At 53.0% G+C, this 27603-nt stretch overlaps 2 protein-coding genes across 2 annotated transcripts; one reads left to right on the forward strand and one right to left on the reverse strand.

The window, feature by feature from the left end:
* The first annotated feature begins 1229 nt into the window (after nucleotides 1-1229).
* Nucleotides 1230-12825, forward strand: lonrf1 (LON peptidase N-terminal domain and ring finger 1). The gene is made up of 12 exons (XM_069193477.1): nucleotides 1230-2057; nucleotides 5087-5205; nucleotides 5787-5909; nucleotides 7056-7211; nucleotides 7788-8028; nucleotides 8477-8567; nucleotides 8682-8796; nucleotides 9315-9436; nucleotides 9710-9868; nucleotides 10235-10397; nucleotides 10766-10918; nucleotides 11610-12825. Exons 1-12 carry the CDS (start codon nucleotides 1421-1423, stop codon nucleotides 11766-11768), a joined length of 2238 nt encoding a protein of 745 aa, XP_069049578.1. The 5' UTR covers nucleotides 1230-1420; the 3' UTR covers nucleotides 11769-12825.
* A 1261-nt stretch (nucleotides 12826-14086) lies between these two features.
* paics (phosphoribosylaminoimidazole carboxylase, phosphoribosylaminoimidazole succinocarboxamide synthetase) lies at nucleotides 14087-26695 on the reverse strand. The gene is made up of 19 exons (XM_015345827.2): nucleotides 26266-26695; nucleotides 25505-25612; nucleotides 24131-24517; nucleotides 23674-23769; nucleotides 23039-23113; nucleotides 21695-22126; nucleotides 21174-21242; nucleotides 20000-20183; nucleotides 18941-19368; nucleotides 18562-18677; nucleotides 18418-18454; nucleotides 17946-18146; nucleotides 16354-16532; nucleotides 16089-16268; nucleotides 15860-15973; nucleotides 15682-15765; nucleotides 14936-15116; nucleotides 14537-14695; nucleotides 14087-14361 (listed from the first exon to the last, which is right to left on the reverse strand). Exons 1-19 carry the CDS (start codon nucleotides 26678-26680, stop codon nucleotides 14195-14197), a joined length of 3612 nt encoding a protein of 1203 aa, XP_015201313.2. The 5' UTR covers nucleotides 26681-26695; the 3' UTR covers nucleotides 14087-14194.
* Nucleotides 26696-27603: the final 908 nt, after the last annotated feature.

Consider the following 27603-nt stretch of genomic DNA (forward strand, 5'->3'; position numbering starts at 1 on the left):
TTTATTCAAAAGGGGCAGGGGGGCTCTTTTAACGCAGCAAGCGGTGCGCCGTACTGTAACGCAGACGGCCGACATGGCAGGTTGTGCGACCCGGCTTGCCAGCGCGGTGACGTCACCGCCATTCCCTGTGAATAGCAGGGACCGCAGCCGCCGGGCTGACGGGAGATCTCCCTTTGGCTCAGCTGGCTGGGTCCCTGCTGAGTGACGCTGGAGACCCGGGTTCGGGTCCCCAGCGGTGGGGGGCCAACCTGTGGCGGCAGCGAGGGCGCATACCCACGTGAGCCCGAGAGCCCTACAATACATTAATACACTACAAAAACAAACCAAAAACCAGAACAGATCAATAAAAACAGCAAACCATCCACAGAAGTAACTGGAAGTAACAGTGTGTAGTATTTGGGAAGGGACTAGTACAGTACACGCACATTTGTAGGGGAGGTTCTGTCCAACAGACATCGTGCTGATAGGACTTCTATTCCCTTCCATTTTGTCCTGCACAGTGGGCAGCAAAAATGTCTTCCCGAAGGCAAAAGTTCAAAAGACCGAAGAAGAATATGAGCCGAGTCTTTAATGATGGCACAGGCCTTCCTCGGGGTCAGCTGGTGCGGAAAGCTTGCCGATATCTTCAGAGCTGAGGTTTACAACATTTCGAAGGCGGGTCCATGTCAAATTCCACCATGAAGCTTCACGTGAGGCATGTAAATGCGCAGTCACGTGGGCTGTACCGTAGACGCTGCGCGTTAATCGCATCTGCTGTGGCAACGCTGTCTTTCATGGGCCCTGCCAACAAGCGCCCCATGTATCTGAAATTAAACAACTCAGAAAACAAGGCAGGCTTGGGAGTCACATTACTCTACAGGTTTCTACAGACATTGTGAAAAATACAGGGGGGTGGAACAGGGCAGGGTGAGCAGTAATTGTGCAGGGCAGCTCTTATCAGCTGGTGATATAACAGTTTTTGTCAACACTGGCAGCACCAGGCTCTTCCAACTTGAACATGAAGGCTGCCAGCCCCCCTCCTCTGCCTTCCTGGCAGTGCTGTGACAGCTGAGCCACAGTGGACGGAGTCGGGGGGGGGAGGGGGTGAGGGACGCCGAGCAAGCCGGACAGGGTACCCCAGAACCTCTGCACTCCCCCCCCACCCTTTCTTCTTCTTCTTCTTCTTCTTCTTCTTCCTCCTCCTCCCCCCCGGTTGTTATGAAACCCGCACGGCGAGGTTTTGTAACCAGGGCTCCCCCCGGCAGCCAATCACAGCGCCGCCCCGCGGACCACGTGACGGCGTTTTTATATAACGGGCCGGCGCCGGGAGGCCGGCCAGCGCGATCCGCCGAGGTGTGCTGCTGTCTCCGCGTACGTGTCCCGGTAACCTCCCGGGCCACAGCCCTGCGGACGCTCGTAAGGCGCTCACCCCGCTCTGAGCATGTCAGTCCTGAACCCGGCGGCGGACGAGGCGCTGGGAGAGAGCAGCGGCGGCGGCGGCAGCAGCAGGAGGCGGCGGCCGGGACCCTCTCTCCTCCTCCTCGCCGGCCCGGCGGCCGCGGACCGGGCGCACCGGCAGGGGCTGGTCCTCCGCCGGGCCGAGGAGCTGGCGGCGCAGGACCGGCTCAAGGAGGCCCTGGACGCGTTCGCCCTGGCGCTGAGGTACGGCTCCGGCCGGCCGGAGCAGCTGGGCGCGCTGGTGGGCTGCGTCCTGCGGAACTTCAAGAAGGCGGAGGCGGCCGGGGAGCGCAGCGCCAGCCCCGCCGCCGAGCCCCTGGACTGTCCCGGCTGCGGCCGGCTCCTCTCCGAGCCGGTGACCGCCGCCTGCGGCCACACGTACTGCCGCCGGTGCCTGCAGCGGGAGGTGGTGGCCCGGTGCCGGCGCTGCGCCGAGAGGCTGGCGGCCCGGCGGGGCGACGGCGGGGCGCCCCGCACCAACGTGGCGCTCTGCCACGTCCTGGAGAAGTGGGTCCCGGGCGGGCCGAGCCGGGCCCGGCTGTGCGCGGAGATTGAGGGGCTGTGCGGGCGGCGGCGGTACGAGGAGGCCCTGGCCGTGTCCAGCGGCGGCCTCAAGGCAGGTGAGCTCAAGGGGCTGCTCTCGGCTCACACTGGCGCTGGTGGTGGTGGTGGTGTTGTTGTTACTGGGGCCTGTTCGCGGATCTGGGGTTGGGGGGAGTGTGTCGCTTCTCGGGGCGAGAAGGGGGGGGGACGGTGTCGTGGCCCTGGGATGGGGGGTGCGAGGGAGACCTGCTGACCGAGCCCCAGAAACTGCACCCCGTCTCTCCCCACGGGTGACCCCGCGCTGACCCCGCGTTGTGTAACTCCGGCGGCGCATGCGCGGCAGCGGCGGGGGTGTGCTGTTGTGTAAGCGGGGTCGTGACCCGAGAGAGGTGGTTTTATAACCCGCGGGGGGGGGCAAACACACTCGTGTGCGGAGTGCATGGGTGCCCGTGTGTTTCCCGGCAGCTGCTTGGGTGCGGGGTGGGAAACAACACGTTTCCCGTGGAGTGGGTGGGGACGGTGATGACGTGGTGTGAGGTGTGGTGAAGCGCTTTCCCGGACCACGGCTGCCACACGGGACGTGGTCGCCGCTGCGGCTGGCAGGAGGGGCGCGAACGCCGTGCTTCTGTGCGTGGGGCCGCTCTGGGGGGGACGGTGTCTCCAGTGGGGGCTCGGATGAGCGGACTGCAGCTGCCGCGTGTGAAATCCAGCGAGCTGGAGTGTAGAGAGGCTCGCAGGTGGAAGAGCACGGGGTGGACACGGGCCAGGGCAGAGGACTGGGAACACGGGCGTCACCCTGTCTAGAGCTCAGAGGGAGGAGGGTCACCCTGTCTAGAGCTCAGAGGGAGGAGGGTCACCCTGTCCAGAGTGCAGAGCCCCGCTGCAGGGAGGGGTCACCCTGTCTAGAGCTCAGAGGGAGGGGGGTCACCCTGTCTAGAGCGTGGGGCCCTGATGTCGGTATCCTATTTCTAGTAGTTTTTTGCACCATCCTCATGGTTAGCTTCCTGCTTTCTAGGTTTCATGCAGCCCGACCTGAACCCCGAAGGCCAGACTTGTTGTCTCTGTGCCTTGTGTCTCTTTCTCCTCTTGAGGCAGGGCCCCCCGTTACTCATGTTTAGTTTGTCAGAGGGAGCTTTAAGATGTATTGTTTTACTGGTGTCCGTCAGCTTTCAGTGGGACAGATGCATTATTTCAAGCTGGTCCCCCAGATCTGCTTGCACATGATTATTGTGGCCAGTAAGTTTTATCTGGCTAAAAACAAACGACAGATGTTGCATACAGTATTGAGAGAATACAGGGAGGAAGTACTGCAAATCTGTATGGAAAGGTAAGGGTTGTGCAAGCATATGTGGTATTTTATCACTGGTGTTTGTCACAGGAAATTGAAGTTAATAATTAAATGAAGTGTTTTGGTCTTATAACAGCGTGCAACAAAATAATAATTGCTTACACTTATATAGCGCTTTTCTGGACAGTCCACTCAAAGCGCTTTACAGGTAATGGTACTCCCCTCCGCCACCACCAATGTGCAGTGGGGAGGAGAGCAGAGTAATGAAGCCAATTCATAGATGGGGATTATTAGGAGGCCATGATTGATAAAGGCCAATGGGAAATTTGGCCAGGACGCCGGGGTTACACCCCTACTCTTTTCGAGAAGCGCCCTGGGATTTTTAATGACCACAGAGAGTCAGGACCTCGGTTTTACATCTCATCCGAAGGACGGCGCCTGTTTTACAGTAGAATGAAGTTCTAAGGACAGGCTGTGATGCCAGAAGTCAGGCTGAATCTCGGTTTCTTCTGCATTTTTGCACTGTCACAACACTGGAGCACTATTGTTTGTTTCCAACACAACTGTTGATGTTGATATTTAGCAGATGGCTTTGTGCGAGACTGCCTGCACAGAATCATCACAGTTTGTGCAATAGCTTGTAATGGTCAACTGTCACTTGGTCAAAGTGCGGCAGTCATCATATAATTGAAAACAAGTATTACAACAGTTGACAAGTTTCCACAGATGTGGATGATAAAGTATCTATCTGGGCAGCCGGGCAGTTCCTGCGCGAAGCAGTTCCACTCCTTAGTCATGGCTGATGAATTGACAGTAAACACCCTGGCGATGCCTCTGTGGATGTGAGGCGGTGTAGTCCTGATGAATTGCAGGTGTCGGGCTAATCTGTGAAGATGAGTTCTGGGAACACGCTGGAAGACTTCCATAGTCCTCTCCCGGCGTGTCGCAGTTCTGGGGTGTGAGAGCCCAGCTGTGTGAAGTGGTCCGAGGCCTACGCGGATTGCGAAGACCGAGTTTCGATGTTGGCGTCCCTGTAGGGTTCATTACGATCGGTGCGACAGCGGGAGCCGGGGAGGCGCCTGGGAGCTGTGCTGCCCGTCCTGCGGGAGAGGCGACTCCGGCCTCCGCAGCAGCAGGGGCAGCGTCAGCCTGGCGTGAAGAGGCAGTTGCGCCGGTGGCGCTGCAGCTCTGTTGGGTCCGAATTCCCCCGTCCCTCCTGCTTGTCTCCAGTTCCGCCCTTCGAAGGAGAGCCGAGCTCTGGCACCCACGTCGTGTCTTTTTGTCTCTTACCTTAACGCGGCGGACTTTATCTAGTTTGAGGTTTATTTTTTAGCTAATGCTAAAATCCACGTGGGAAGAACGGGTCTAGAAACGGCACTGGAGTCAAAAGTCGTGAATCTGTACGTCGTCAAAGCGCTCTTTCGTGCTGCGACATAAGCTGTATATTGCTCTTGTTGTATTACCGCTGCAACTTTGTCGGCGGTTATGTTGTAGGGTTACGCAAGGCTCTTGCTCTGCTGCTTTTGAGGTTATATAAACACTGCGCTTTGTGACTCGCAGATCTCGCTTGCTTAACCCCCCCATTTAGGTCTGCAGTGTAAGCTTAAGAGACTCATTTTTTAGTGTTTCACATTCTTGACTGAGGAGTGGACTGCACATGTTTACGTTGAATGGAATGGGAGGGTTTTTTTTAAATAGAAAATGCCAGGCAGCAGGCAGTGTCTTTTGTAACCTGCTGCACTGATTTTACGTAAGGAGTAGGCGATGTCAAGAGCTGTCTGAATATTTTTGTTTCTCCTTCTCTCTGTTACACTGCAGACCCCAGTGACATACTGCTACGGACCTACAGAGCCGAGATTCATGCTGCACTTCGACAGAACAAAGAGGCCCTGGAAGATCTGGAGGCTTTGTGTGTGGATACTGCAAACTGGCCAGAGGTGGGTCCGTGACTCCTCGTCGCTTGTTAGCTGTGCGGCTGCGTCAGGCAGAGCGGAGCAGCTGGTTTCTGCAGCAGCGCTGAGTCCCCTCGCGGGCCTGTTCAGAAACCTCCTCTAGAGATGCAGAGCAAAATGACTAAAAACAGTGAAAATTGATGCTGTCGGTTTGTCACGTGGCGTAATGTTCAGTTATGCGAGATTTAAAATGGAAAATGGTTGAATTTGTTGGCTTTGTAGGGAACAGTTACTTGGACTCGCAGTCTGTTTAAAACTGCTGAAGCAGGTGGTGCCCCCGTTCCGCTGGGAGAGCGAGGCGCTTGACAAAGCAGGGAGCCAGTTGTAGCTGCTTGTAGTTCTGCGCTCCTAGCAAGAGGAGGCTAGGAAGGAGGTGTGCGTGGGCAATATTGAAGTGGCAAGCACAGTTTAGGTGAAACCATCTCTATTCGTTAGATCCCGGTAATGCCAGTTTGGTTGTAGTGGATTTTTCTCTGTTAAAACTCACTAGTCAGAAGTGTAGGCGTCTCTTTGTTTCAGGCGGGTTTAGTGTCCAGTAAGTTAAGTGTGTCGTTTGACTTCCGCAGGGTTACTTCAAGAAAGCCAAAATGTTGCAGGAGATGGGTTGCACAGACGACTCTCTGCAGGTGTTTCTGCAGTGTCTGGCCATAGACGAAGATTTTGCACCAGCCAAGAAAGAGGTTGAAAAGGTACGTTGGTGTTCACATAAAAAAAAAAATAATTGCTCGACACCTGAAGAAGGCTCCACAGCCGAAACATTGTTTCCTTTCTTCTCTTTTCAGCAGGAATAAACCTTTAACTTGTTCCTTTGCAGCCTATGCATGCTGTTGCAGCCACCTACTCGAACTTAAAAAAAATAAACCATGTTTAAACACCATTCTCCTTCAGTTTATTTCATACGAGTTGGAGCCTTTCGGCACTCATTCATTTTATTTCCCATGAGATCGTTCTGTTGAATCATGAATTTGTTATATTCATGGTGCTTTGTCAGCTTGTACTTTGTTTTAGCTTGATCTTGAAATGACTGTATACTGAAGGTCGGAAGGTAGTTTAAAAAAATGCCCTGTTGACATTGCCTGTGTGAAACAAAGTAAATTTCAAACACGCACAAGGTTTCAGTTTGAATGCGTGTGATTAAAGTTGAGCTGGAGAAATGCTTTGCTCGTCCTTATAAAACAACTTAGATTTGACCCCTGTCTTTATAAGAAAGCAAGACTTGCTTTCATACCACCATCATTGATACAAAAAAATACTTAAAATATAATGGTGAAATTGGGAAAAGCTTGTGAGTAGCAGTTTTCTTTTTCAATGGGTAGATTGTAGATGTTTTGTGTAACCTCAATGATTTTGTTGTCAATTTGTGTTTAAGTAGATTTCAAAGGGGCTTCTATCAAAATATTAAGGCTGACGTTGCTGTTGCTCTGGTGTAATCATGTTTGTACAGTAGAGGGTATCCCTCTCGGGGGGGCTTAGAGTTTAAACTGACACTTTTGTTCAGAGTCAGCCATGCGATGACCGTGAAAAATAAAGTATAAAATTATAAAGGATGAGATTCACTTCTGTTTTTTCTCCCCCCAAAATGGCCTCTCAATTACGTGACACCATTACGGGCGACAAATAGGAGTGGTGTTCGAGACGGGACTCCCTTAGATGGTCACGGGTTCGAAACGCTCAGATCGTTGTACACGTGGGTCTGCAGGTCACGGTCGCAAATCGGCATTTGTTCTCTTGGCCGATGATGAAGTGGTTTCAGTTACGCCGAGAGAAGGCATGGGCTGTTACCTTCTGCCGTCATGTCCTGGTTAACCGATGTGATCCTGATTTAAACCCTGCAGATCCTGTACGACTTGCTGTCACCCGGCAGAGAGAATGTGAAAGTGGGACTGCGGGAGACGGCGCCGGGCTCCTCGCCTCGCCTCCGCGGGAAAGTGCCCGTCGCGGATGCCCACGGCGGAGCAGCCCTGCGCTTGGTGCACCCCAGCTCGGAAGAGGTACTCCCACTCAGCCAGCGGCCTCCGTGTGTGACCGAGCTTTCTGATCTCGCCGCCCCCTGTCCGTTTGGCGAGTGTGTTGGGTTTGTGTCCTGCGTGGGCTGGCTAAGACGGCGCCGTCCAGGCGGTGCGGATGTTACTCGGGTTCGGTCCTAGCCCTTCGATCCCTGAGGAGAAATTTGCTTTGTGCGAGTGTGTTAAAAGCAAACACAGCTGACAAAGTGTTTTGGAGTATTGGGTGACAGTGTTTGAGGGGCGAAATGGCAGAGGGGTTGAAAATTCCCTAAATCTATTTCCATTATACCCTGGGGCATAGGGGCGACACTCGGATGGGAGCAGTGTAAGTTTGCAGAGGAGCGAGTGTGGTCTTGCGGACATGATGCTTCTCTCTCGCTCGCATTGCTGCGTGTGTTTATTATATACTGCAGAGGATTGGGAAACTCGGTGCTCCCCTGTTGCATTTTTTGCGCTTCTTAGAATGTGTTTTATTGGAGGTTGACCTGGGAGGGTGTCGGCTGTGCCCGTGGCGGTCTGTGTAATTTTAACGGCGGCGGCCTCTCTCCTCTCCCCCCACAGCAGCGCGCGGTCCCGGAGCCCTGCGAGGGTCTGGAGAAGCCGGGCCTGAGCCGAGCCCATTCCCTGCGGGGCCAGAGCCGCCTGGAGAGCCCGGCGGGCGAAGAGGGCCTGAAGAGGGTGTCCTCCGCCCCCCAGCTCTGTGGGCAGGACAAGGGGGCCCTGCTGAAGAGGAAACTGTCCTCCTCGGAGCAGGGCCCCTCGGTCGTTGTCGTTGGCAGGAACAAACACAAAAAACAAGGAGGTGAGTGTTCTGCACAGCTCCTGCGTCTGCCCGGTCTCGCCAGCTACGAAAAGACTTCTGTCATGGTTTAATTTCAGTGAGCTCACTGTCTTTTTATCTTTCTTACTTGTCCAGTACTTGTTTTGGAAGTGGTAGGAGTAGTATTCTATAGGATGAAGCCTAGCTGTAAGATGAAAACTACTTTTGTTGAAGGTAGACGTGCTTAAAAAAAAGGTTTATCAGGACGCGGAATTATTTTGAACCAAATTCACCCTTAAACAAAAAGTGAAATTGGGACAGGATTTTAAAGTGTAAGAACGTCTGTGGCGGTACACTGAATCAGTTTCACCTTTCTGTGTTTTGAAGAGGGAGGTAATTTCTATCAGAAATTGAATTGATCCTTGTGTGTCACCGTGTTATTTGAATTTAGATTCAAATTTAATGACTTTATTTAATGTTTTTTTTGTAGAAAGTTTGGTTACAAGTGCCACTGTGATCCGCAGAGTAGTTGCCGAGGAGTTATTGGAAGTGACCGACTTTGAGTGCTCTCTCTGTATGAGGTAAGTGAACAGCAGGGGTCAGTGTTGAGCTTTCCTAATGCCCTGTGCTGTTCTGTAGCCTAATTCCTGGAGCTGGATCAAGGAGCTGATCGATGTGTCCTGTTTGCTTTGCAGGTTATTCTATGAGCCAGTGACAACGCCCTGCGGCCATACCTTCTGCAAGAGCTGTTTGGAGCGCTGTATGGACCACATGCCCCAGTGTCCTCTCTGCAAGGAAAGCCTGAAAGAGGTCAGCAGGGTCTGTTTCCGGTCTAGAGCTGTGCTCTCTTAGACGTTGAGTGTGGTATGTGGAAATTGAGAGGTGTAAGGTGGGCTCAACGCTTTCAGTGGCACTCTCGCTTGGCTTCCTTAAAATGAAGGGATCCTTCTGTTGTTTTATCACCCGGATATTCTGTTTCCAAGGTTCTAGTTGATGGAGAGGGGAAACACAAGGCAGTTAAGAAATGAGAGGCTCTGTTATTAAAGGTGTCATGTCCAGTTGTTCCCAGAGGGCGGCGGAGTGCCTGTGACAGTGTGGATCCCCTGGAAGCCCTACAGTCACAGCCAGCAGTGCTTCTATTAATATAGCTATAAGATTTCATCTGCAGGCGTTGTATTTGACTGAAAAGTGATGTGAAAAGTTTCTCCAGGCCTCTCTGCCTTTCATTCTTTACTGTCGTCCTCGGTGTGGACCTGGGAAAGTAGCTCTTTGTTGGATGTGACTATAGCCATTGAAGATAACGGCTATTAACTTTTGTTTCTTCACAGTACCTAGCATCTAGGAAATACAGTATTACACAACTTCTTGAGGAGCTGATAAAGAAGTATTTGTCTGAGGAGCACAACGAAAGAAAGAGGATGCACCTGGAGGAAACGAAGGAGCTCTCGGAGTAAGTGCGTTCCCTGCAGCGTCTGTTCCTGCCATTCACACAGCAGCCCACTTGTCATTCCGATCCACGTCTCTCCGAGTGCCTTGGCTGGGCCTGTCGTTAGGCTGTGCGTCATCCGTCGCTTTGGTTCCGCTCTGCCTTTGAGAAGAGTGTTAATTAGTAGGCCTGTCCGCCGGAGTTGGCGCTGTGTATACCGAGTAGTTGTTCTGAGAAGTTGTTAACGAGATGGGGGAAAAAATTGAGTTGTGTTCTTCTTGTCTGTTTTTGGCGCAGCTTGACAAAGAACGTCCCGATCTTCATCTGCACCATGGCCTACCCCACCGTGCCTTGCCCCCTCCACGTGTTTGAGCCCAGATACCGACTCATGATCCGGAGGTGCATAGAAACGGGCACCCGGCAGTTTGGGATGTGCATCAGCGATCCTCACAAGGGGTACGGTTCCGTGTGCGCTGTGGGATGTACTCTTTGGCTTCGAGATCCCCGCCAAAGTTTCTTCATGTAGGGAAGGAATTAATGCGATTCAGAATTGTGTGGAATTATCACTAAATGCCTGCAAGTTGGAATTCTTTCTAAAAAAGGAAAGTGAGGCGGCCCTGCAGTAGATTCGGTTTCAGACCTGGGCTGCTCTCTGCGTGGAGCTTGTATGTTCTCCCCGCGTTCGTGTGGGTTTCCTCCAGGTGCTCTGTTTCCCTCCCACAGTCCAGAGACGTACTGCTAGGTTAGCTGGGTTGGGGGAAAACGAGCCCCGGTGCCAGTGTGAGCGTGTTCTAATGACATTGTCTTGCCGTCTGCCTGCAGTTTTGTTGACTACGGGTGCATGCTCCAAATCCGAAGCGTCCACTTCCTTCCCGACGGCCGCTCAGTAGTGGACACTCTGGGTGGGAAACGGTTCCGGGTCTTGAAAAAGGGAATGAGAGACGGATACTGCATAGCCGACATCGACTATCTGGAAGATGTGAAGGTAAACGTGAACCCCCCAGTCTGAAATGGGGAAGACGTGAGCATGAGGACGTCCCCAATGAGAGACGTCGTCGATTAACTGCTAAAAAAAATGAATGAAAAGGTTGGGACGCAAGCTTCAGGGGGTGTTGTGCCTGCTGGAAAGCCAGATGTAAATTACTAACAAGACGGCGTGTTTTGAAAAATTGAAAATTTTTTAATAAACTGGACGGTGATATGTTGCGGTGACCTGTCCAGCAGTAGCTTTTAGAGTTGACTGAAGAATAACCGTAGGAATATCTTTGAGCCGTGACGGCTTCAGTGCTGCCTTGCAGTGAAATTGAAAGCAAAAGCAGGGCTCTGATGTCGGGGCGCCGCTTCCGTTGGCAGGTTCAGGATGTGGGGGAGCTGTCCCGGCTGCAGGAGCTGCACGACCAGGTCTACACACAGGCCTGCACGTGGTTCCAGCACCTGAAGGACCCGTTCCGTGGGCAGATCCTGCAGCACTTCGGGGCCATGCCCGGGAGAGAGGAGGACATCCAGGTGAGGCCGTCTCCCAGGGGGAAGAGCATGCTGCTTGTTTTACCTTAATTACCCAACCCTTCCCCCCCAATGCCAAGCTGCTTTGTTGGAGCCAGATGCATTCAACATGTGTAAAAAAAAAAAAATAATTGCAATTGGAACGTACGCGTGTTCCAGAGGGCTGAAGCCTGTTGCGAAACCAAAAAATAAAACTGGACCAAAGCACATTTGACCCGCTCATCACGCAATGTCTGCGTCGCACGGTGAAACTTTAACAGATGATCGGTGTTAAATCTGCAATTTTTCTAAGGTTACGGACGGCTGGTGGACCTCTCGCAGTGCGGGTATTGTTCAGGTGCAGCTCTAGGGCAGGCCAGCCAAAGATTACAGGAGGCTAGGATTAAAAATCTATTAGTGTACTTATCGGCAGTCATTAATCGCACAGCTTCTTAATTATGAACGAACACTTTATTAAGACAGTGCTCTATAAGTCTTACTACACTAACTCTGTAACTGCCTAACCAACCCTTCTCGATCCACTACTGTGTGTGTGTGTATATATATATACTCTGTTTACATATTCATGTTCTGCATCATCTGTGCAGTACGGCAACCCTTAAGGATCACACTTTACCAATATCCTTACAGTTGTTGGGGGGAAGCAAGCGTTGGCAAGCGGGACCTGGTAGCTCTTACACTTGTGTTCCTCCAGGCTACCCCCAACGGGCCGGCCTGTTGCTGGTGGCTGCTGGCTGTCCTTCCCGTAGACCGGCGGTACCAGCTGTCGGTTCTGTCCATGACATCGCTGAAGGAGCGGCTGCTGAAAATCCAGCACATCCTCACATACCTGCAGAGCATCCCCAGCGAATAGCCAAAGGGACATTCCTCTGGATCTTCCATTCAAGTCGCCTGGTGCTGTTCGGTGGCCTTTTCGGTTTTCCTGCTGCCTTTTTTGTACTTGTGATGCTGTTTAAACGGCCTCTCGTGAAACACAGACACTTTATCGATGGTCTTAAAAAATAATAGTAATAACAAAAAAAGTGCAAAGAAAGAGATAGGACACAGCCTAGATAGTTCACTGCATCACGAGTCTGCAGTCTAATTGTCCCTGGGGTTGCAGTGTGGAGAAGATATTGGTTATTTCTGTGAAATTCTGAATGTGGGGTCAATGATTTTGAAGGTGTTCACGTACGGAGAGATTTCATTTAAAAAGGTAACATAGGTTTACAATGCAGTGCTATGTTAGTCCTATCATTTCTTGTGCTGTTAATAATCTCACTGTCACTTTTAAGCCCATTATGCACAAGCACTCTTATGGAGGTCTGTGAAGCTGTCCTTTTTGTTACTCTAACACTGAAAAGGCACAATTTGTTTCTCTTAAACCTCTGAGTTTTAAGTCGGTTTGGAGTCTCTTGGATCCTTAAAGAACATAGTATTTATTTGCAGTGGTATTGGCCTGGGCAATCAACTTCCTGTATGAACAAATATATGTTCGTTCTTCAGTGTTTCTTCTGCACAGCCACCTGTTCCAGTACCCATCAGTTTTACTGTAGAAGTAGTTAAACATTTTGATCGCATGTCCATGTCTGTTGAAAATGAAAAGGGGGAACTTGATATTCTTTACAATATACATGGTCCTGTTGGGGGTGCAGAAGAAGGAGGTTGTCGCGGGATGCTTGGGCGAGCGAGGCTGGCGTTGGGAGCGGTGTGTGTGTGTGCGTGCACGCTCGCAGGCACGGCTTGGATTCCTGGCGCCCGGCTCCTTCTGCGACAAGCTTCTGTGCGTCTGGTTTTCGTGGTGTACTTCTCTGTGTGTAAATATGTCTTATAAATGCTTTATTGTATGTAAATCATTTGTAAAAGGTTTATACAGATTATGCTCCAGCTTGAATATTTATCAATTTTCAATAAAAGACATTTGTACCATGGCTGTTCATTCTGTGGTGCCGTTACTGGGCTGTGACATCTCTCATGTGCAGCAGTGATCTCCTTGGCCGAGGGTGGCACTGTGCACACTACTCGTTTAGAATTTATAATTGCAATTCTCCTTGCCAGAATTGCCAAAGAGATTTAAAGTTGCTTTAAGCAGTACTGAATAACCATGTACTCAGTACAACTGGGGCAACAAATTGTACCTGGGCTTTTTCAGATTGTAGATAAAGCTTTCTTTGACGTAAAACACTGACTCTACGTTGTGCCGTTCAGCCCCGATTCAACAGTTCTGATCTTGTCGAGAGGTGTTGGCTATTGCCTCTTCTTGAGTCAGTACTTGCCAAAGTAGGACTAAATACTTATTACTTGTCAGGTAGCCATCTAACAGCAGAATTTTTTAAAACCCATTCCAAAACAGTGATTTTATCCCAATCACTGGGCTGTACCCAACAGTACAGCAGAGAATTAAAAACATGAGTATCAGTCTGTACAAATGAGAGATGGGGTGAATGCAGACCTACTCCAGAGGACAATTGTCAGGTCATTCACCCCACACAAACCACACGAAAAACCTTTTCACCTAAATCTTTTGGGAAGCTCCATTATAAAATAAATCTTGAAGAGAAGCAGTATTTCTATGTGGTTTGGGAGTCTGGTGAAGTTGCCACTAATGGAAAACCAATCAGGTCTGCTGTGGAAATCAGACTTGTAGCACAAGACCAAAGGGCTGAAAAGGCAAATTATTGTTTCACTGTTGTAGGACACAACCACCTACAGCAGCAGTGTCCAGATCTAGGCCTGGAGATTTTACAAGGCTCTTGCAATGAACAGGTCCCTCACAGCTGGGAAGAGTGACTGGATTGCTTTGACTGGGTCATCCAGAGCCGACCGGGAATGAAAACCAACAGGACTGGAGTTGGGCAGCCCTGACGACACTGAACACACCTCGCATCCCTCCTGCCCGAACCTGTATACAAGATGTAGCTCTTGCACATTCCTGATAAGGGCAAACGCACAGAAAGGCAGCTTAACATTCTTCCTAGCAGGTCAGATTGTCTCTTCCAATTGAATCCTGGTGACTTGGCTGGAACTCGTTTAACAAGTTAACATTTATGACATTAGTCTCATTGAAACAATGTGACCCTCTCTTGGGACCAAATTAACGTTAATTCCAATGCATATTTAATCATGCCCTCTCAATTTAGGATTTAACTGAGATTTCCAAAGATGAAAAAGAGTACCATGGAGAAACCAGACTTTTGTTTGAAAACAAATGCTTTAATTTTGGAATGGTATCCAGTAGTATTTGTGAGGCTGACGGAGACTCAAGTGCTGTAAGATAGAAACTTCTGGAGGACCTCGTTTTTAAAGGGAGCACTCCTGCAGCTTCTTGTCGGCCAGTTTCAGGGAGACCCAGGTGTTCAACATGGAGGCGCGCAGTTTAGCCCAAACCAGGTGGTCCGTCAGGCCAAAGATCTGAGCGGCGAACTGCGCGGCTCCATCGGGCGAGAGGACCGTGCTGCAGCCTAGACCTGCAGGAGACACGAGAGCTGAGAAACAGATACGGTACCGCCGCCACACCTGGGAGGTCCATCCATGCTCGTCTCTTCTCTAAAGAGACGTTTGCCCGGCCAACCGTGAAGCATCTTGAGAGATGTGATATCAGAACAGGCCTCCCACCCCAGAGCCCCCCGCCGGAAGCCTTACCGCTCGGCATCCTGAGAGACGACCAGATGTCCTGGGCGCCCCAGTCGGGGCTGACCGGCGGGCAGTTGATGACCGGGTAGGCGGTGTTCCCCGACATGACGGGGCCCAGGCCATTGCTCCGGCCGGCCACAGCCACGAACACGGTGGGCACGCCGTCACCTGGGGGGGGAGAGACGGCGCCGGAAAGTTACCGGTGTGACACACAGCAGGGGCTCCGCGCGCCACCCCGCTGCGACACAAGACGCGAGATGCGGGCGCTCCAGAGCCACTTCTCTCTCCCGCGGTGCGTGCCTCCCGCCCCCCCATTCCCCAGCGCCTCGCTCCTCCACTCTCGCACACTAGGAGGCGGAAGAGAGCCCCCTCCCGCCCTCCACAGGAAGTACCCCGCGTGCCCCCTACCTTCGTACTCGGCCTTGATGCGCAGGGTCTCGTCGGGGCCCTTGTGAGCGGAGGTGACCCTCAGGAGGCAGGGGACCCCGTAGCCCTCGCAGGCCTTCCGGATCTTGGTGCAGTGGGCCATGTCGGAGGTGGAGCCCATCAGAACCACCACCCGGCCGCCGGCGCGGCTCTCCGGCAGCAGCTGTGGGGAGACACGAGCCCGTCAGCGCCCAGGCCACATCCATCTGCCCCCGTCCAGGGCAACTCGCAGTTTGGGTTTCTCAGAAACACAGGGATCTATAACATTATGCAAAGTAAGTGTGGCGAATTTTTAAGTGGTGTGGAAGAGGCTGCCATCCCACAGTCACATGTCCTCTAAAAGCAGAATGAGCAGAGCGTGGCACACATCATGTGCCTCTGTCAGCGTGACCTCAATTAGAGCCTTTAATCAACGTCTGTCTACTCGAACAAAAATCAGCCAGCGCTTTTTTTTTTTTTTTTTTTTTTTACAGTTTCTGCAGTGGAGCAGGAAGAAAAAGAACCCTAAAAGAACTGTTTGGGAAATTATTTACATAATTCCACAGTTTGCGGCATCTATATAAAATCAGCATTTTTCCAAGCTGTGTGTCAAATTAGATTTAACGGATCGTGAATTCTGTCAGCTGGTTCTTGATATAGAATCTCGAATTTAAAATTGCTACATCCTACTTAATTCTCCATAAAAAACACGTTGTAGATAAAGCTCCCTCTGCCTTCGTGAACGCTACCTTGACTCTTTCAGAAACCCATTCGAAGTTTCTCTTCACCATCTGCATTGCTTCAGGGGTGACTTCTTTCAGATCTCTGTACACCTGGAGCAAAACAGAAAACAAACAAGCAAATTGCAACAAAGCTGTCCCTATCAGAAAAGGGCGAAAAGCTCGGCCCCCAGATAGGAGCCAGCACCTGCTTGTCCTTCTGCTGGCTGCGGTCCCCCGAGGGCCACAGCCTCCACGAGTCATTGTCGATGACATCAGCCAGCACGATCTCCTTGGTCGTCACGTTGACGCCGAACTCCACCTGCAGGCGGGCGGTGGGAAAGGAGAGGTCATAGGACTGCATACAAAGAGGAGGCGAGCTGTGAAATGGGTCTCTGCGTGCTCGGGGGTTCCCCACACCCCGGCAGATCACTTACCTTCATGTCGACCAGGGTGCAGCCCTGCGTGTCCCAGGCCCGCTCCAGGATCTCGAAGATGGCGACGGTCGTGCGGCTCATGATGTCGATCTCGCAGCGGCCGACGCCGAGGCCCGCGAAGCAGAACCGGGCCTCCTGCAGCTGCTCCTCGGACCACTGCGGGTCGTTGTTGGCGTCGTCCTGGGGGCACAGCGAGACGCGGCGTGAGCCCGCCGGCGGGGGCCTCTCTCGGCGGCGCAGGCCCGGCGGACGCGGGGCGCCTCACCTTGAAGAAGAGCTCCAGCTTGGGCGGGGCGAACCTGTAGCCCTCGCTGACCCCCGGGTTCCTCTTGAGGAAGGAGCCCGTGGCGACGCGCCGGCACACCCACTCGATGGGGACCATCTCGCAGCGGGCCGCCACGAAGGCCGTGTCCGAGTGCTGCCTCACGAAGGCCGTCCGGACCCCTGCACGGCCAGAGAGCGGGTCAGCGGACATCCGCGCCCACTCGAGGTGGGGGTGGGTGGGGGTCTGAACCCCCCTTTTTTGGCACGACTGAGGAACCCGCGTCTCTTCCGAGGTTCGGGGGAGATCCGAAGGTCGCGGCTCGAGCCGGAGCCCGGCCTGTGCGCTGGCCGCGCTCGGTCAGAAGCTCACGAGCACCTGGACGCCCGCAGGGCGAGGGGGGGCCTGCCCTGGCACCCTGCTCCCACGACGAGACTCGAAACACGAGAGCTCGGACTCCTCTGGGCGGGTGGACGATTTAAATGAGGCCCCCTAAACCCTGCTGAATCTGGACTGGGGGTTGTCCCCCTGCTGTGGGCACGGCCCCTGACTGAACCCCCCACTTTGCGAGCAGCTTGGCCATACACACGTCAAGGCAGCTGAGTTACACAGCAGCTCTAACAAGACTGGGAAGTCATTGAAACTCTTGCTTTTTGGAGTTGAGACTCCAACTGAACCAGCCACTTTTCAAAACTCCCGTGTAAAGAAATTATGCTTTGTCCAATAAAAGCCATCCTTCAGCAGCCCCGTGAAACATCCTTCAAGAGACCGATTCTCCCTCACACAACCCCTCGCCAAAGACTCGCGGAGAGCAGAAGCAGTAACACTCAACAGCCACACGCTTCTCCCAAGACCAAGTAAGAACATAATGATGGCCATTCAGCCCATCTAGCCTGTTTAACAGCGAGTAGCTAATTGATCCCAGGAATCTCCAGGTTATCGGCTTGAACAACATGGCTGGGCAGCTTGTTCCCCTCTCCCGCATCCCTTTGTGTAATGAAGGGTCTCCTGTCTTCAGTTTTCACCCACCACCACCCACAGTTTCTACTTGTGTCCGCTCTCTGGTTTTACGCGTGGACAGGCAAGAGTTTAAATTCGCTGTCCCTTGCGGGATCAACAGAGGGGTTAATGAGGACATAAAGACATTTATCTGAGAGCCTACAGCCTTTGCCCTGTGCGAGGTAAAAAAAAAACAGCAAACGAGTTCGTGTTTCGTCACAGAGGGCTCGTTGGTCCAGTTAGAGAGGACTTATGCTCTGCTAGTTGGATGGAAACACATTTCAGTAAAACAAGTCATGGTTTATTCCATGCTAAAAGGAAAAGGAGAGACGACAATGTTTGGCTGTGAAGAAGGCTTTAACACAGCCCAAACACGGTCTCTCTTTTCTTTTATCTTTCGGAATGGAATAAATGAACCCCAAGACCTGTTCCTCTGCAGTCTGACGCAGCTCCCCACTGTACCCGGACTGCTTTAGTACAACGCTGCGTGCGCAACTGACGCGTTTTAAACCGTACAAACCAAGACTCCCCCCAGCCCTTCGGCGAACCGCGTTTCACGCAACGGGGCCGAGGACACGGCAGAGCAGAGCCCGTACCCGCCTCCTGGAGCAGCCGGAACACGCAGCAGGTCGTCCCGTTGGCCAGCGCCGCCTTGCCCTGCAGCTGGTCCTTCCTGGCGGCGTTGCCGGCGGTGATCTGGTCCTTGGACTGCACCAGCACATGGCCCGGCAGGTCGGGCAGCTCGTAGATCTGCTTCGTCTTGCCCTCGCTCAGCTTCTGGCCCAGCGGCGGCAGCTCTGCAGGCACACAACGCCCGCTCCTTTCCGTGAACTTGAAATCGCTTGTTCAGACAACAGCGGGGAAAACCGCATGCGAAGACCGCTGATAATAGCAGCTTCATTTCCCTATCTAGAGGAAAACTTGCTTCTAACCGTAACAAAACTGGCACGTTAAAGCCCTTATCTGAGCTGCCCGCTAGAGAGTACCCAGCCTCACAAAGGGTTTACTCGGCATGCTCTCGAAGCAACGTGAGAAAGTTAGAAAGCGTTTTGAAGAGGGGGAAATTACCTGTTTCAGACGCCATATCAGAGCGCAGCTTCTGTACCTGCAAAAAAAATCAAATCATATCACGCGTTAGCCCCGCTTGCGTTTGCAACCGCCTTACGGATTGAAAGCAGAGATTAAACGTCTGACGGTGGCGGGGGAACATACTTCAGACACGGCGAGGGACTCCGGGCGCCGACAGGACAGAAAGACGCCAAGTTCTCCAAACGAGTCCGGGGCAACTTCGCACGCACGTCTATAACCGGGGCAGATACGCCCCCTACCTCACGTGTGTCGGGCCTTTTTTTTTTTCAATAAAAAAAAGTGCTGCAATTCCGCAGACACGCTTCCCGAACCCACGCACGAAGTTTCCCCGGCTGAAGCAAAGTTGCTCTTTCTTTTGTCTTTCGCGTCACATGCAAAGGGGGGGAGGGTGTACCATATTCCGTCCTCGGGGGGTATCTTGACTTTTAAGCTTTTTAAAAAAAAACAACCAAGGCCTATTATTTGCATTCCCGTGCAGAGCCGTCTCTGTGGGTTTCGTCACGGGAGGCAGGCCCTGCACTGTCCCGGCGAGAGAGAGGGGGGAGGTTTTTAAAGCGGCCGCCGGCGTGTGGTTGCGCGCAGATCTTCCCCTCCGTCCCCTCGCGAGTGGTCGAGCCGGACAGCAGCAGCAGCACCACCACCAACACCACGTGCGCGGCCGCGGGGAAGTTCTGCGCGAGTGGGAGTGGGAGTGGGAGCCGAGCCGCCGCGATGGAGTTCGAGGAGCTGGGGATACGCGAGGAGTGCGGGGTGTTCGGCTGCGTGGCGGCGGGCGAGTGGCCCACGGAGCTGGAGGTGGCCCAGGTGATCACGCTGGGGCTGGTGGCGCTGCAGCACAGGTGAGCCCGGACCCCCGCGGGTCCACGTGGAGTGATGTGCGAGTACAGAGGTCCCCCGGGGTCCCCCGGGGACGCGCAGATAGGTGCACCTCTGGCGAGTGCGCAAACGGTGCCGTTTAGGCTAACAGCTGGGGCAGAAGTTGTTGTTGTTTTGTTTGTTTTTTTTTTATTTCTCGGCGACTCGCTGAACGGCAAGGGTGCAGGCTCTTTAAAATCAAGACCAGAACTCCCGCAAATAAAAAAGGGTGGGAGAGCGAGGTGGGTCGCAGGGTGTAACTCCGAGGGACTAGTCCCCGGTGGCGCGGGCGGTTCCTGTCCCGTTTTCCAGGGGGGAAACGTTCTCCGTTGCAGGAGTGTTTCCCCTCCTGCGTGTTCAAACCGGCGAGTTTCTGCCCGCGGTCCGGCCCAGCGGTCTGCGACCTCGGCCGCAGTCGCAGACGCCAGATGTTGGGTGCACGTTACTAAGATGTCTTTAACGCCTATTGACATGGCTGGCTATAACCCTGGAATGCGCTGGCTTGTTTTTCCTTTATCGTTTAGCATGGAGATTAAGCGTCTTTCTGCGCTTCCCAATAACCGGAGTCAACCGGTGTCCCTGCACAGCTCTAGTCTTTCCAGACAGTTATGTCTGAGGTAGATAAGGTGCTGACGGGCTCAGACTCTGTGGGGTTTGGATTCAGCGTGGGGGGAGACTCGGTGTGCGTGAGAGAAGTGGAGCCCACGGCGCGCAGACCCGCCCACAGACCTTGGCCGGTGCGGAGCGGGGGGACGGTGCGATGGAGCAGACGGAGCCGATCTGAATGGTCGGGGTGCCGGTCTCGGCCCGCTCCTCCTTGCAGCGGGGCCGGGGGTCCGGCGGTGCGGTGTCCCGTCTGGACGGACATTTCCTGGGTGAGAGGGGAAGCTCTGGAAGATAAAATACAGTGGGCTCGCTGCAGCTGGGAATACCGGTTAGACGTGAGCTTCCAGTGCATGAGCGGTTTTTTTTTTAAATGTGCACGAAGTTAGGTTGTAACTTTACAACCAGCCCGCGTTGTATACCATCGTCCGCAGACGGGCTATCTCCCGGTGTGGTCAGAAACGTTTAATGGCCTAAGGGCCCGCTCTGCACTCGAATTGAGTGTTTCTCTTGCACCGTGAATCGACACCTGGGGGGTAACGCCATTGTTCTGGCGAAATACCCGAGCGATACAGGGTTTAGGTGTAGGAATGTCAGCGGTCAAGTCGCCGGAGGGGCCTGGGCGCACTGATCGCCCATTCAGCTCGACGGCCCGTCTCCCCGGAGACGCATCAGCAGCGCTAATGGCTCGCTGGGACGCAGCGTCCCGGGGCCCTCCCGGTGTGTGTGGGGCGCAGAGACCTGGGGACAGGGGGCCCCAGCAGGGACAAGGGCAGAGGTGTGAAGGGCTGGAATCCGAGAGCCAATGGAGGAGGTCCTGAAAGGAAATAATCACGGAGGGGGAGGAAGGTGGAATCCCGGGAGGGGGGGTTCAGAGGTCGGCGGGGTGAGAGGCTGCAGAAGCGGGCATCTCGCAAAACACCGACCGGCTCGGGTAACAAGCCAGCAAGGACCGCTGGTCCTTCGTCGGGAAAAATAGATTTTCTCAAAAGTGCACTGTCGGATTTAATAGCTCATCCTTCTGGTTATAGATCCACCATTACTTCCCTTGAAGGCGTCTGAAACTCAACGGCATGTCTGTGGCCAGTAGACGGGTGTTACGCGGCGATATTCCTTGGATTCTTCACATGCTGACTTTTTTTCGACTTTTGCCTGTGATCATAAGATGCAGGCTCCGCTTTTGTGCTGGGGATTGTGAAAAGGGTAGCAACAGCAGTCAGGCCGATAGGTCAGAGACATTCCTCTGATAAATCGGAACGCAAGATGGTCGGTCTCACCTTCTTTGGCCTTTCTCTTGATTCCCTTGGTGGGCAAACTTTCGGCTTGAGCGCCGGGCTCTTCTTCATCTGTAGAAAATAATAAAATAGGAATTGAGGAGCCACTCCAAACCGGGAACAGTCACACTGTTTAAATACTCATATTTTGATTAAAAACGGCTGCGCTTAGGGTTTCTGCAGGAAGTGCACCAGGAAAAAGAGAATTCTATGCTGCAGTGCATAAATAACTACACTCCGACACGTGCAGGGCAGCAGTTCAGGAAACGTGTGCTTCCCTCATGGAAGACGTGGGTCCCCTCCTGTAGGCGAGGTGCTGTGGGATCCTGTGGGATTAAAGCAGGCGCATAACCTCCTGCCTTTGGAAGTGCTGCACTTTGGCACGTCTGGGTGGCGGCTGCAGCTTTGCCTTGGGGGGCTGTGCAGAGGGCCTGTTCTCGGACCTGGCGTGTGTTCAGGAACTTTCCTGCTCTGGGCGGGCCGGCTGTGTGGTGGACTGTGTCCAGCCAAGAGGCGGTACCCACCTGGGCTGTTGTCCGCTCCGGAGCCGGGCCTCGAGGGGGCGCCCGCGACCTCCTCGCGCCCCGCCGCGCCCGGGCCGCCTGCGCGCCGCAGGATGGCGTCCACCTCGTCGTAGAAGCGCATGACCCTCCGGGGGTCCCCGCGCGGGCCGCGGCCCCTCTGCAGCGCCCGGTACACGTACTTCAGGTTCTTGTACTTCGTGCGGCACTGCTTCCAGTCCCGGTCGACGCCGGCCCGCAGCAGCCGACGGGAGATCTGCAGGAAGATGTCCTTGTTCCGGGTCGCGCCCTCCAGCTGCTGCCGGATGCCCTCGTCGGACCAGACCAGGATCAGCGCCCTGACCTCGTCGTCGCTCCAGTTCCTCCCGATGCCCGAGTCGTTGACCGTGATGACCCGGAACTGGTTCAGAGCCCGGTCGGGCGGCGGCCGGTCGTCTGGGGACGAACGAGAGCGTCACCTGACCGCGCCGCATTCGGGTTCTGCCTGTCGCCCTGACAACGCCTCTCGGGAAGCCGGTTGGCTATTCTGGGGGCTGTGTTTATCGAGTAGAGGCGGGAAGCAGGCCTACTGCCTGGCCTGCGGGGATTGTGGGATCTGACCCTTGAAACACTAGGGACGTTGTGGCCCGGGTTCAAGTCCAGGAGTGACCGAGAGGCCCGGGGACAGTTCAGGACAGGAGGCAGGTCTTCTCACAGAGGGTTTTGGGTGTCTGGGCTGCCTCATCTCGCTGTTGAAATGCAGTCTGTGGGGGCTCGTTTAAGAAAGGGGTTTGGAATTGTGGATCGCTTAGGTGGAATAAACCAGACATTCTCTGGTTTGGAATCTGTCCGATCTTGAAAAAGTGTTTTTTTGTGCTTTTTGTGGAGTTGCAGATAATTGTTGTGAAAAGACGCCTTTGTGTACCTTGAGTTACTTTTGTATCCATAGAAATCCAATGATTTTGGTGCTTGCTGATATACTTATTGGCAGTAGTAAGGTGCTGTCTCTAAATGTCAGCCATGAATACTGACTGCTGTTTTTTTTTAAACCAAGCTCTCAATAAGTACAGCAGCTCCTATTTATAATACAGCATGTGCTGTATGATCAAAGTTAAATCTTTTGCACTTCTAAGTATCAAAGTATTACATTTTTGGATGGCATATATATGCAGAGAATGTGAAACATTTAGCATTAATATATTGTCATGATACTCACTTCTAACATCATTTTCTTCTATAAACTTCGAAATAGTGTGGGTTAAAAGTAGTGTTATTGAACGGTATTGTATAACAACTGAGGAATTGTGCTTGTGTATGTACGAAAATGCACAATGGTAACAGCAATTAGTTTATTTTGTATCGGCTTACCTGCATCTTTCATTAGCCTCTTCCATGTGCTCAGGATTGTGTGGTCTTCAGAAGTGCAACTAACTGCATCCTCATCTAACGGAGGAAAAAGAAACGTTTTACTTGCAAAATCACTTTTTGTGCCACAGAAAGCTGTTTAAGACCTGCGGAGTGCTTGGCTTCATTAGGATGATGAATGGAACCTTGTCCCTCTAGGATAAGAAGTTGCTGTCATTCGTCTCAGTTCTTAGAAATGTTATCTTCAGTTGCGGTTGCTTGGGTGATGTATCGGGGACCCCTGTCTGGGTCCCGGGGGGACCAGTGGGGCTACAGTCTGGGGTTTTCAGTCTGACTGGGATCCACACAACTTGCGTGAGCTCACAGCCGGCTTCATTCCCCACCTTATTCCCTTCTCCCAGCTCTCCGGCTGCTGACCTGGAGATCCTGCAGACACACCGGCCCCCCCCACACACAACGAACCAATTCATGATCAATTTCTTATTTTATTCATCTCTATAGAATTACGGTGCCGGAACTTATTTTCAATTTCATTTAAAATAAACACTAAACCACTAGGTGGTGTAACAGCACACTGATGTACTTCAGAGATCAGAGAAGTACTAAGTTGTCGAAGGTATTATTTGAAATGACTGTACCGGCGTCCTGTGGCTCCTTTTTAATACATGGGATGACAGGCTCCTCGGAGTTGGTGCTGAAGGTGTCCGTTTCGTCCAGCCTTGGGCTGTCTTCCTCTGTGCCGCAGGAGAACAGAAGTGTTCCTTACACGTTTGGCAAAAGTTATGAAAAACATTGAACAAGGCCTGCCTTGCCTTTTAAATATCGGGGTGTTGGGTAACAGGTGGATACCCCTTGTACTGTGCAGCTGTGCCCCCCCCACACGCACATCTGGACACAGCTGCCCGTGGAGGATGCTCTGAAAGCCCGGGTGAGCGTTTAAGCGGGCGAGAGTGGCTGGGCGCTGGGAGAGGCCCCAGCCCGACGCAGTGCATGCTGGGGCAGCCAGGGGGCGCCCCTGCATCTAGCCGGCGTGGCGGGGAGGGCAGGAGGGAGGGCGTGCGATCTCTCCACAGCAGGTGGAAGCGGCGTCTTTACCTTCACTGAAGTCCATTCCCCGGTCCTGCGTCTGGCCCAGCTGCTCCAGCGGCCTGTTTTCCAGGATGGACTCCACCTCCTTGAAGAACTTCATGTTCTTCCACGCGCTGCCCGAGCCCTGGGAGCTCCTGGCGGTCTTGTACTCGTACTTGAGGTTCTTGTACTTGGTCCGGCACTGCTTCCAGTCGCGTTCGATCCCGAACCTCTGCAGCCGCCGGGCGATCTCCTGGAAGATGCTCCGGTTCCGCGCGGCCCCCTCCAGCTGGGCTTGGACCCTCCTGTCTGACCAGACGTACAGCAGGGCCCGGACCTCGTCGTCCGTCCAGTGCTTCCCTCCCTCGGTGGCCACGGGCGGGATGAAGGCCACCCCCCGGGGGGGGCGGCTGCCTGCGACAGAGGGGGGGGCAGGTTGGGCTGTGGCTGGAGAGGTGACGAGAGGGATTCTGTACGGTGACGTTGATCGACACCGACGTCATCCCAGACCTTGCCCGGTTTTACAGGCTCTTCCGTCTCTACGGAATTAAAAAAAAAACTTTTTATCCACAGCGGCTAACGTTCCCATTCGCACAGCGTGTCCTTCTCCTGACATGTGGATGCCCTTGCTGTGAGGTACCAACAGCCCCTGACCAGACCCCTGCATGGCATTTTAACCCTCGACCTTTTGGTTATGAGCCCGGCACCGTAATCTGTGCTCCTTGGCGCCTTTCCTGTAAGACACGGCTGATGTGCACCATGCGAGTCTGCACTCATACCGACCACACAGAACCATCTCCCAGATCACGCAGAACATCGGGTTATGAACGAGATTAGGCCCGTGTTAGAGGGGTTAGTTAGTGGCTCATCGATCCCTGCTGTTCTTGAAAGAAACTAGCGTTTCGGCTTCATCAGATTGGCGTCGTAGCCTGTTCCAGACCTTCACATCCCACAGGAAGTCTGTTTTTTTTAATTCTGTGGCAGAAACATGTTCTGCTCCACTACAGGGGGTTCTAATAAAGTAGTTCAAGCAGCGAGCTGCCTCAGCGTGCGTAGGCCGCGAAGTAACAGGTGAAGGTTTATTTCACGCTGAAAGGAAAAGAAGAGACTGCGTTCTGGCTAGTTTTTGAGCCCCCTACTTTATGTGTGTTTGAAGAGTTGAGTTCTATCGATTTCAGCATTAAAACGAGGATTATATGGCATGGCGAGCGACGGGGGGAGAGAGATCAGTGTTAGGATCTTCCTGTTTGTATTTTCCAGAATGTTTCGACCTATTGAAATATATTTTTTTTACCTGAACCCAGAGATCAGATCTGCTCAGCGGAGACAAATGGCGGTCCTGTATGAGCCAGTGCCGCCCAGGCGAGTTCGGCTGGCGTGCGCCCCGTGCCGCTCGGTTACCTGGGCCAGGTGTGCCGCTGCTGGCCTTCACTGCCGGGCGTGGCAGCAGGTCATCTGAGGTCATGCTGAGGTCGTCCTCTTCCAGAGCCACGCAGATCTCCCCCACTTCTGGATTTTGTTTAGATTGTGGAAAAAAAAAACAACAAAATTAATCAAAAGGTGCATTTAGGTTCAGTAGCCTATCAGAGGTGACGTATAGTGTTGTTGCGTTCCTGCTTTCCTGGCTACAGGGGCACAGCTGAAGCCTCTTGTCTGTGGAGCTGGTGTGATTTTAGGCAGCACTAGGGTCTCATGGTTTCAAACATGGTAAATGTGTCCAGCGGTAACAAGGCCTTTTCACCTGTATTTTGCTGGAAGAAAAATCCCTTTTTAAGGGAAGCGTATGCTGCCGGCGGAAGCCGAGCATTTCGACTCTGGCTTAGCGGAAGAAAGTGATAGTGTGGAAGTAAAGCCCTGCTGGTCCGGGATCAGGGAGTAATGCTATTGCCCTGTGAGGTCATAATCTGGCCAGCACTTGCTGCTCTGGTGGTTGGAGGACCAGGCGAAGAGCCCTGCTAGGCAGGCCACACCCCTGTGGTTGAAATGAAGATAGTAGATGCAGAGGTGGGTTTCAGATGTACACTGTTGGGCCCTGTGGAGTTCAAGATCACTTTCTTAGGGTGTCGATATCCTAGCTGAAATTCAGTGTTGTATTTGTTAGCAAGGGTTAAAGTCCCTCTACTCCTCTGGGTGACTTCATTTGAGCGCTGCCTGCGAGTTACCTGCATGAGCCATGTCCGAGCTGGACCGGGTTTCTTCCTCGCTGACCCTCGCGGAGTTAGCGCGCGCTCCGTCCTCCTCTTCCTCCTCCTCCTCCTCGTCCGGGGCCTGGGATGCAGCCTCCCCGGCCAGGATGGCGTCCAGCTCCAGGAAGAACTTCATGGACTTCCCGAGGTCGCCTGTAGAGTGGGCGTGCTTCACGGTTCGGTACTCATACTTCAGGTTCTTGTATTTGGCCCGGCACTGTTTCCAGTCCCGAAAGACGCCGAAGTCCTGCAGCCTGCTGGAGATGTATATGAACATGGCTTTATTCCTGGTTGCCCCGTGGAGATATCTCTGAATGTTCCTCTCCGACCACACGGTTAAGAGGGCTTTCACCTCCTCTTCAGTCCAGTGCTTCCCTGCTCCGCACTCCATGTTCAAAATGACCTGGAAACAGTTATCTCCCTCCCCTGTGCCACCTAGTTGCTGAGGCAACCAGACGGCTGGTTGTCAGTGAGCGCTCGCGCAGCTGAAAGGAGCTTCGTTACTGGCTTAAGCTGCGTAGGGGGAGGGGGAAACGTGTAATCGGAGAAGCAGCTTGGTGAGCAGGCTGCAGTGCAGGCTCTTTCCAAATAAGGCAACTCCGAAGCAAATGTTTTACAAGTGACGCTCCAAGCTCTTGCCAGTGCAGCTAGAGCGAACAATGAGCAGCTTTTCTTTTTACTTCCTTTGTGAAACTCCTTAAGACGGGGTGGCTGAAGGGCTCGGCAGCTCAGTGTTTTTTTTAGAAGCCTGAAAAGGCACCCAAGCCTAAGGAACCTTCTTTACATCAGGAGTAGTTTAAGTCCGAGTTTGAGAGGGCCATTGCAGCTCTCAAGCTGTTTATTGTGCTCTGTCGGGAATCTGCTTGTGAGTGGAAGCAGGCTTGCAGTGTGTCTTTGCAAACACTTTGACATCTGGTCGTTCCGGGTTAACGAAGAGTATCCAAGATGCATGGAGGATATCAAGATTTCTTGCAGAAAATCATTACACATACTGACTAAAATAGGACATTTCTGCCTTTTAAAATAAATAGTGATTGGAGATGTCCGTGCAATAATTTAGAAATCTCTGAGTATGAAATTAACTGTCCTCATACTGTACTTCACACCTGTTTAGTGGTCTTTATCATTGTAATGAATTTATGCTGGGGAGAAAACTGATTATGTATCAGTTATTATGTCATCGGGGAATCCACTAGTCCTGTGCCCAGAAATCAATGAAACATAAAGGTTACAGACGAGGCCATTTCACCCTGTTTGGTAGTGAATGAATGTGAACGTCTCGCCCAGCTGTTTCATGAATGGAGCCAGCGTGGC

The sequence above is a fragment of the Lepisosteus oculatus genome, chromosome 1 (genome assembly GCF_040954835.1).
Source record: "Lepisosteus oculatus isolate fLepOcu1 chromosome 1, fLepOcu1.hap2, whole genome shotgun sequence".
Lineage (NCBI taxonomy): Eukaryota > Metazoa > Chordata > Actinopteri > Semionotiformes > Lepisosteidae > Lepisosteus > Lepisosteus oculatus.

Bases quoted from the DNA above. Each gene is read 5' to 3' on its own strand.
- lonrf1 (XM_069193477.1), top strand. From the start codon at position 1,421: ATGTCAGTCCTGAACCCGGCGGCGGACGAGGCGCTGGGAGAGAGCAGC. The intron at 8,568-8,681 runs GTAAGTGAACAG...TTTGCTTTGCAG, and splicing joins GAGTGCTCTCTCTGTATGAG to GTTATTCTATGAGCCAGTGA. The intron at 8,797-9,314 runs GTCAGCAGGGTC...GTTTCTTCACAG, and splicing joins GCAAGGAAAGCCTGAAAGAG to TACCTAGCATCTAGGAAATA.
- paics (XM_015345827.2), bottom strand. From the start codon at position 26,680: ATGGAGTGCGGAGCAGGGAAGCACTGGACTGAAGAGGAGGTGAAAGCC. The intron at 21,243-21,694 runs GTGGGTACCGCC...TATTTTCTACAG, and splicing joins CGGAGCGGACAACAGCCCAG to ATGAAGAAGAGCCCGGCGCT. The intron at 15,766-15,859 runs GTGCTGGCTCCT...GTTTTGCTCCAG, and splicing joins GCCAGCAGAAGGACAAGCAG to GTGTACAGAGATCTGAAAGA.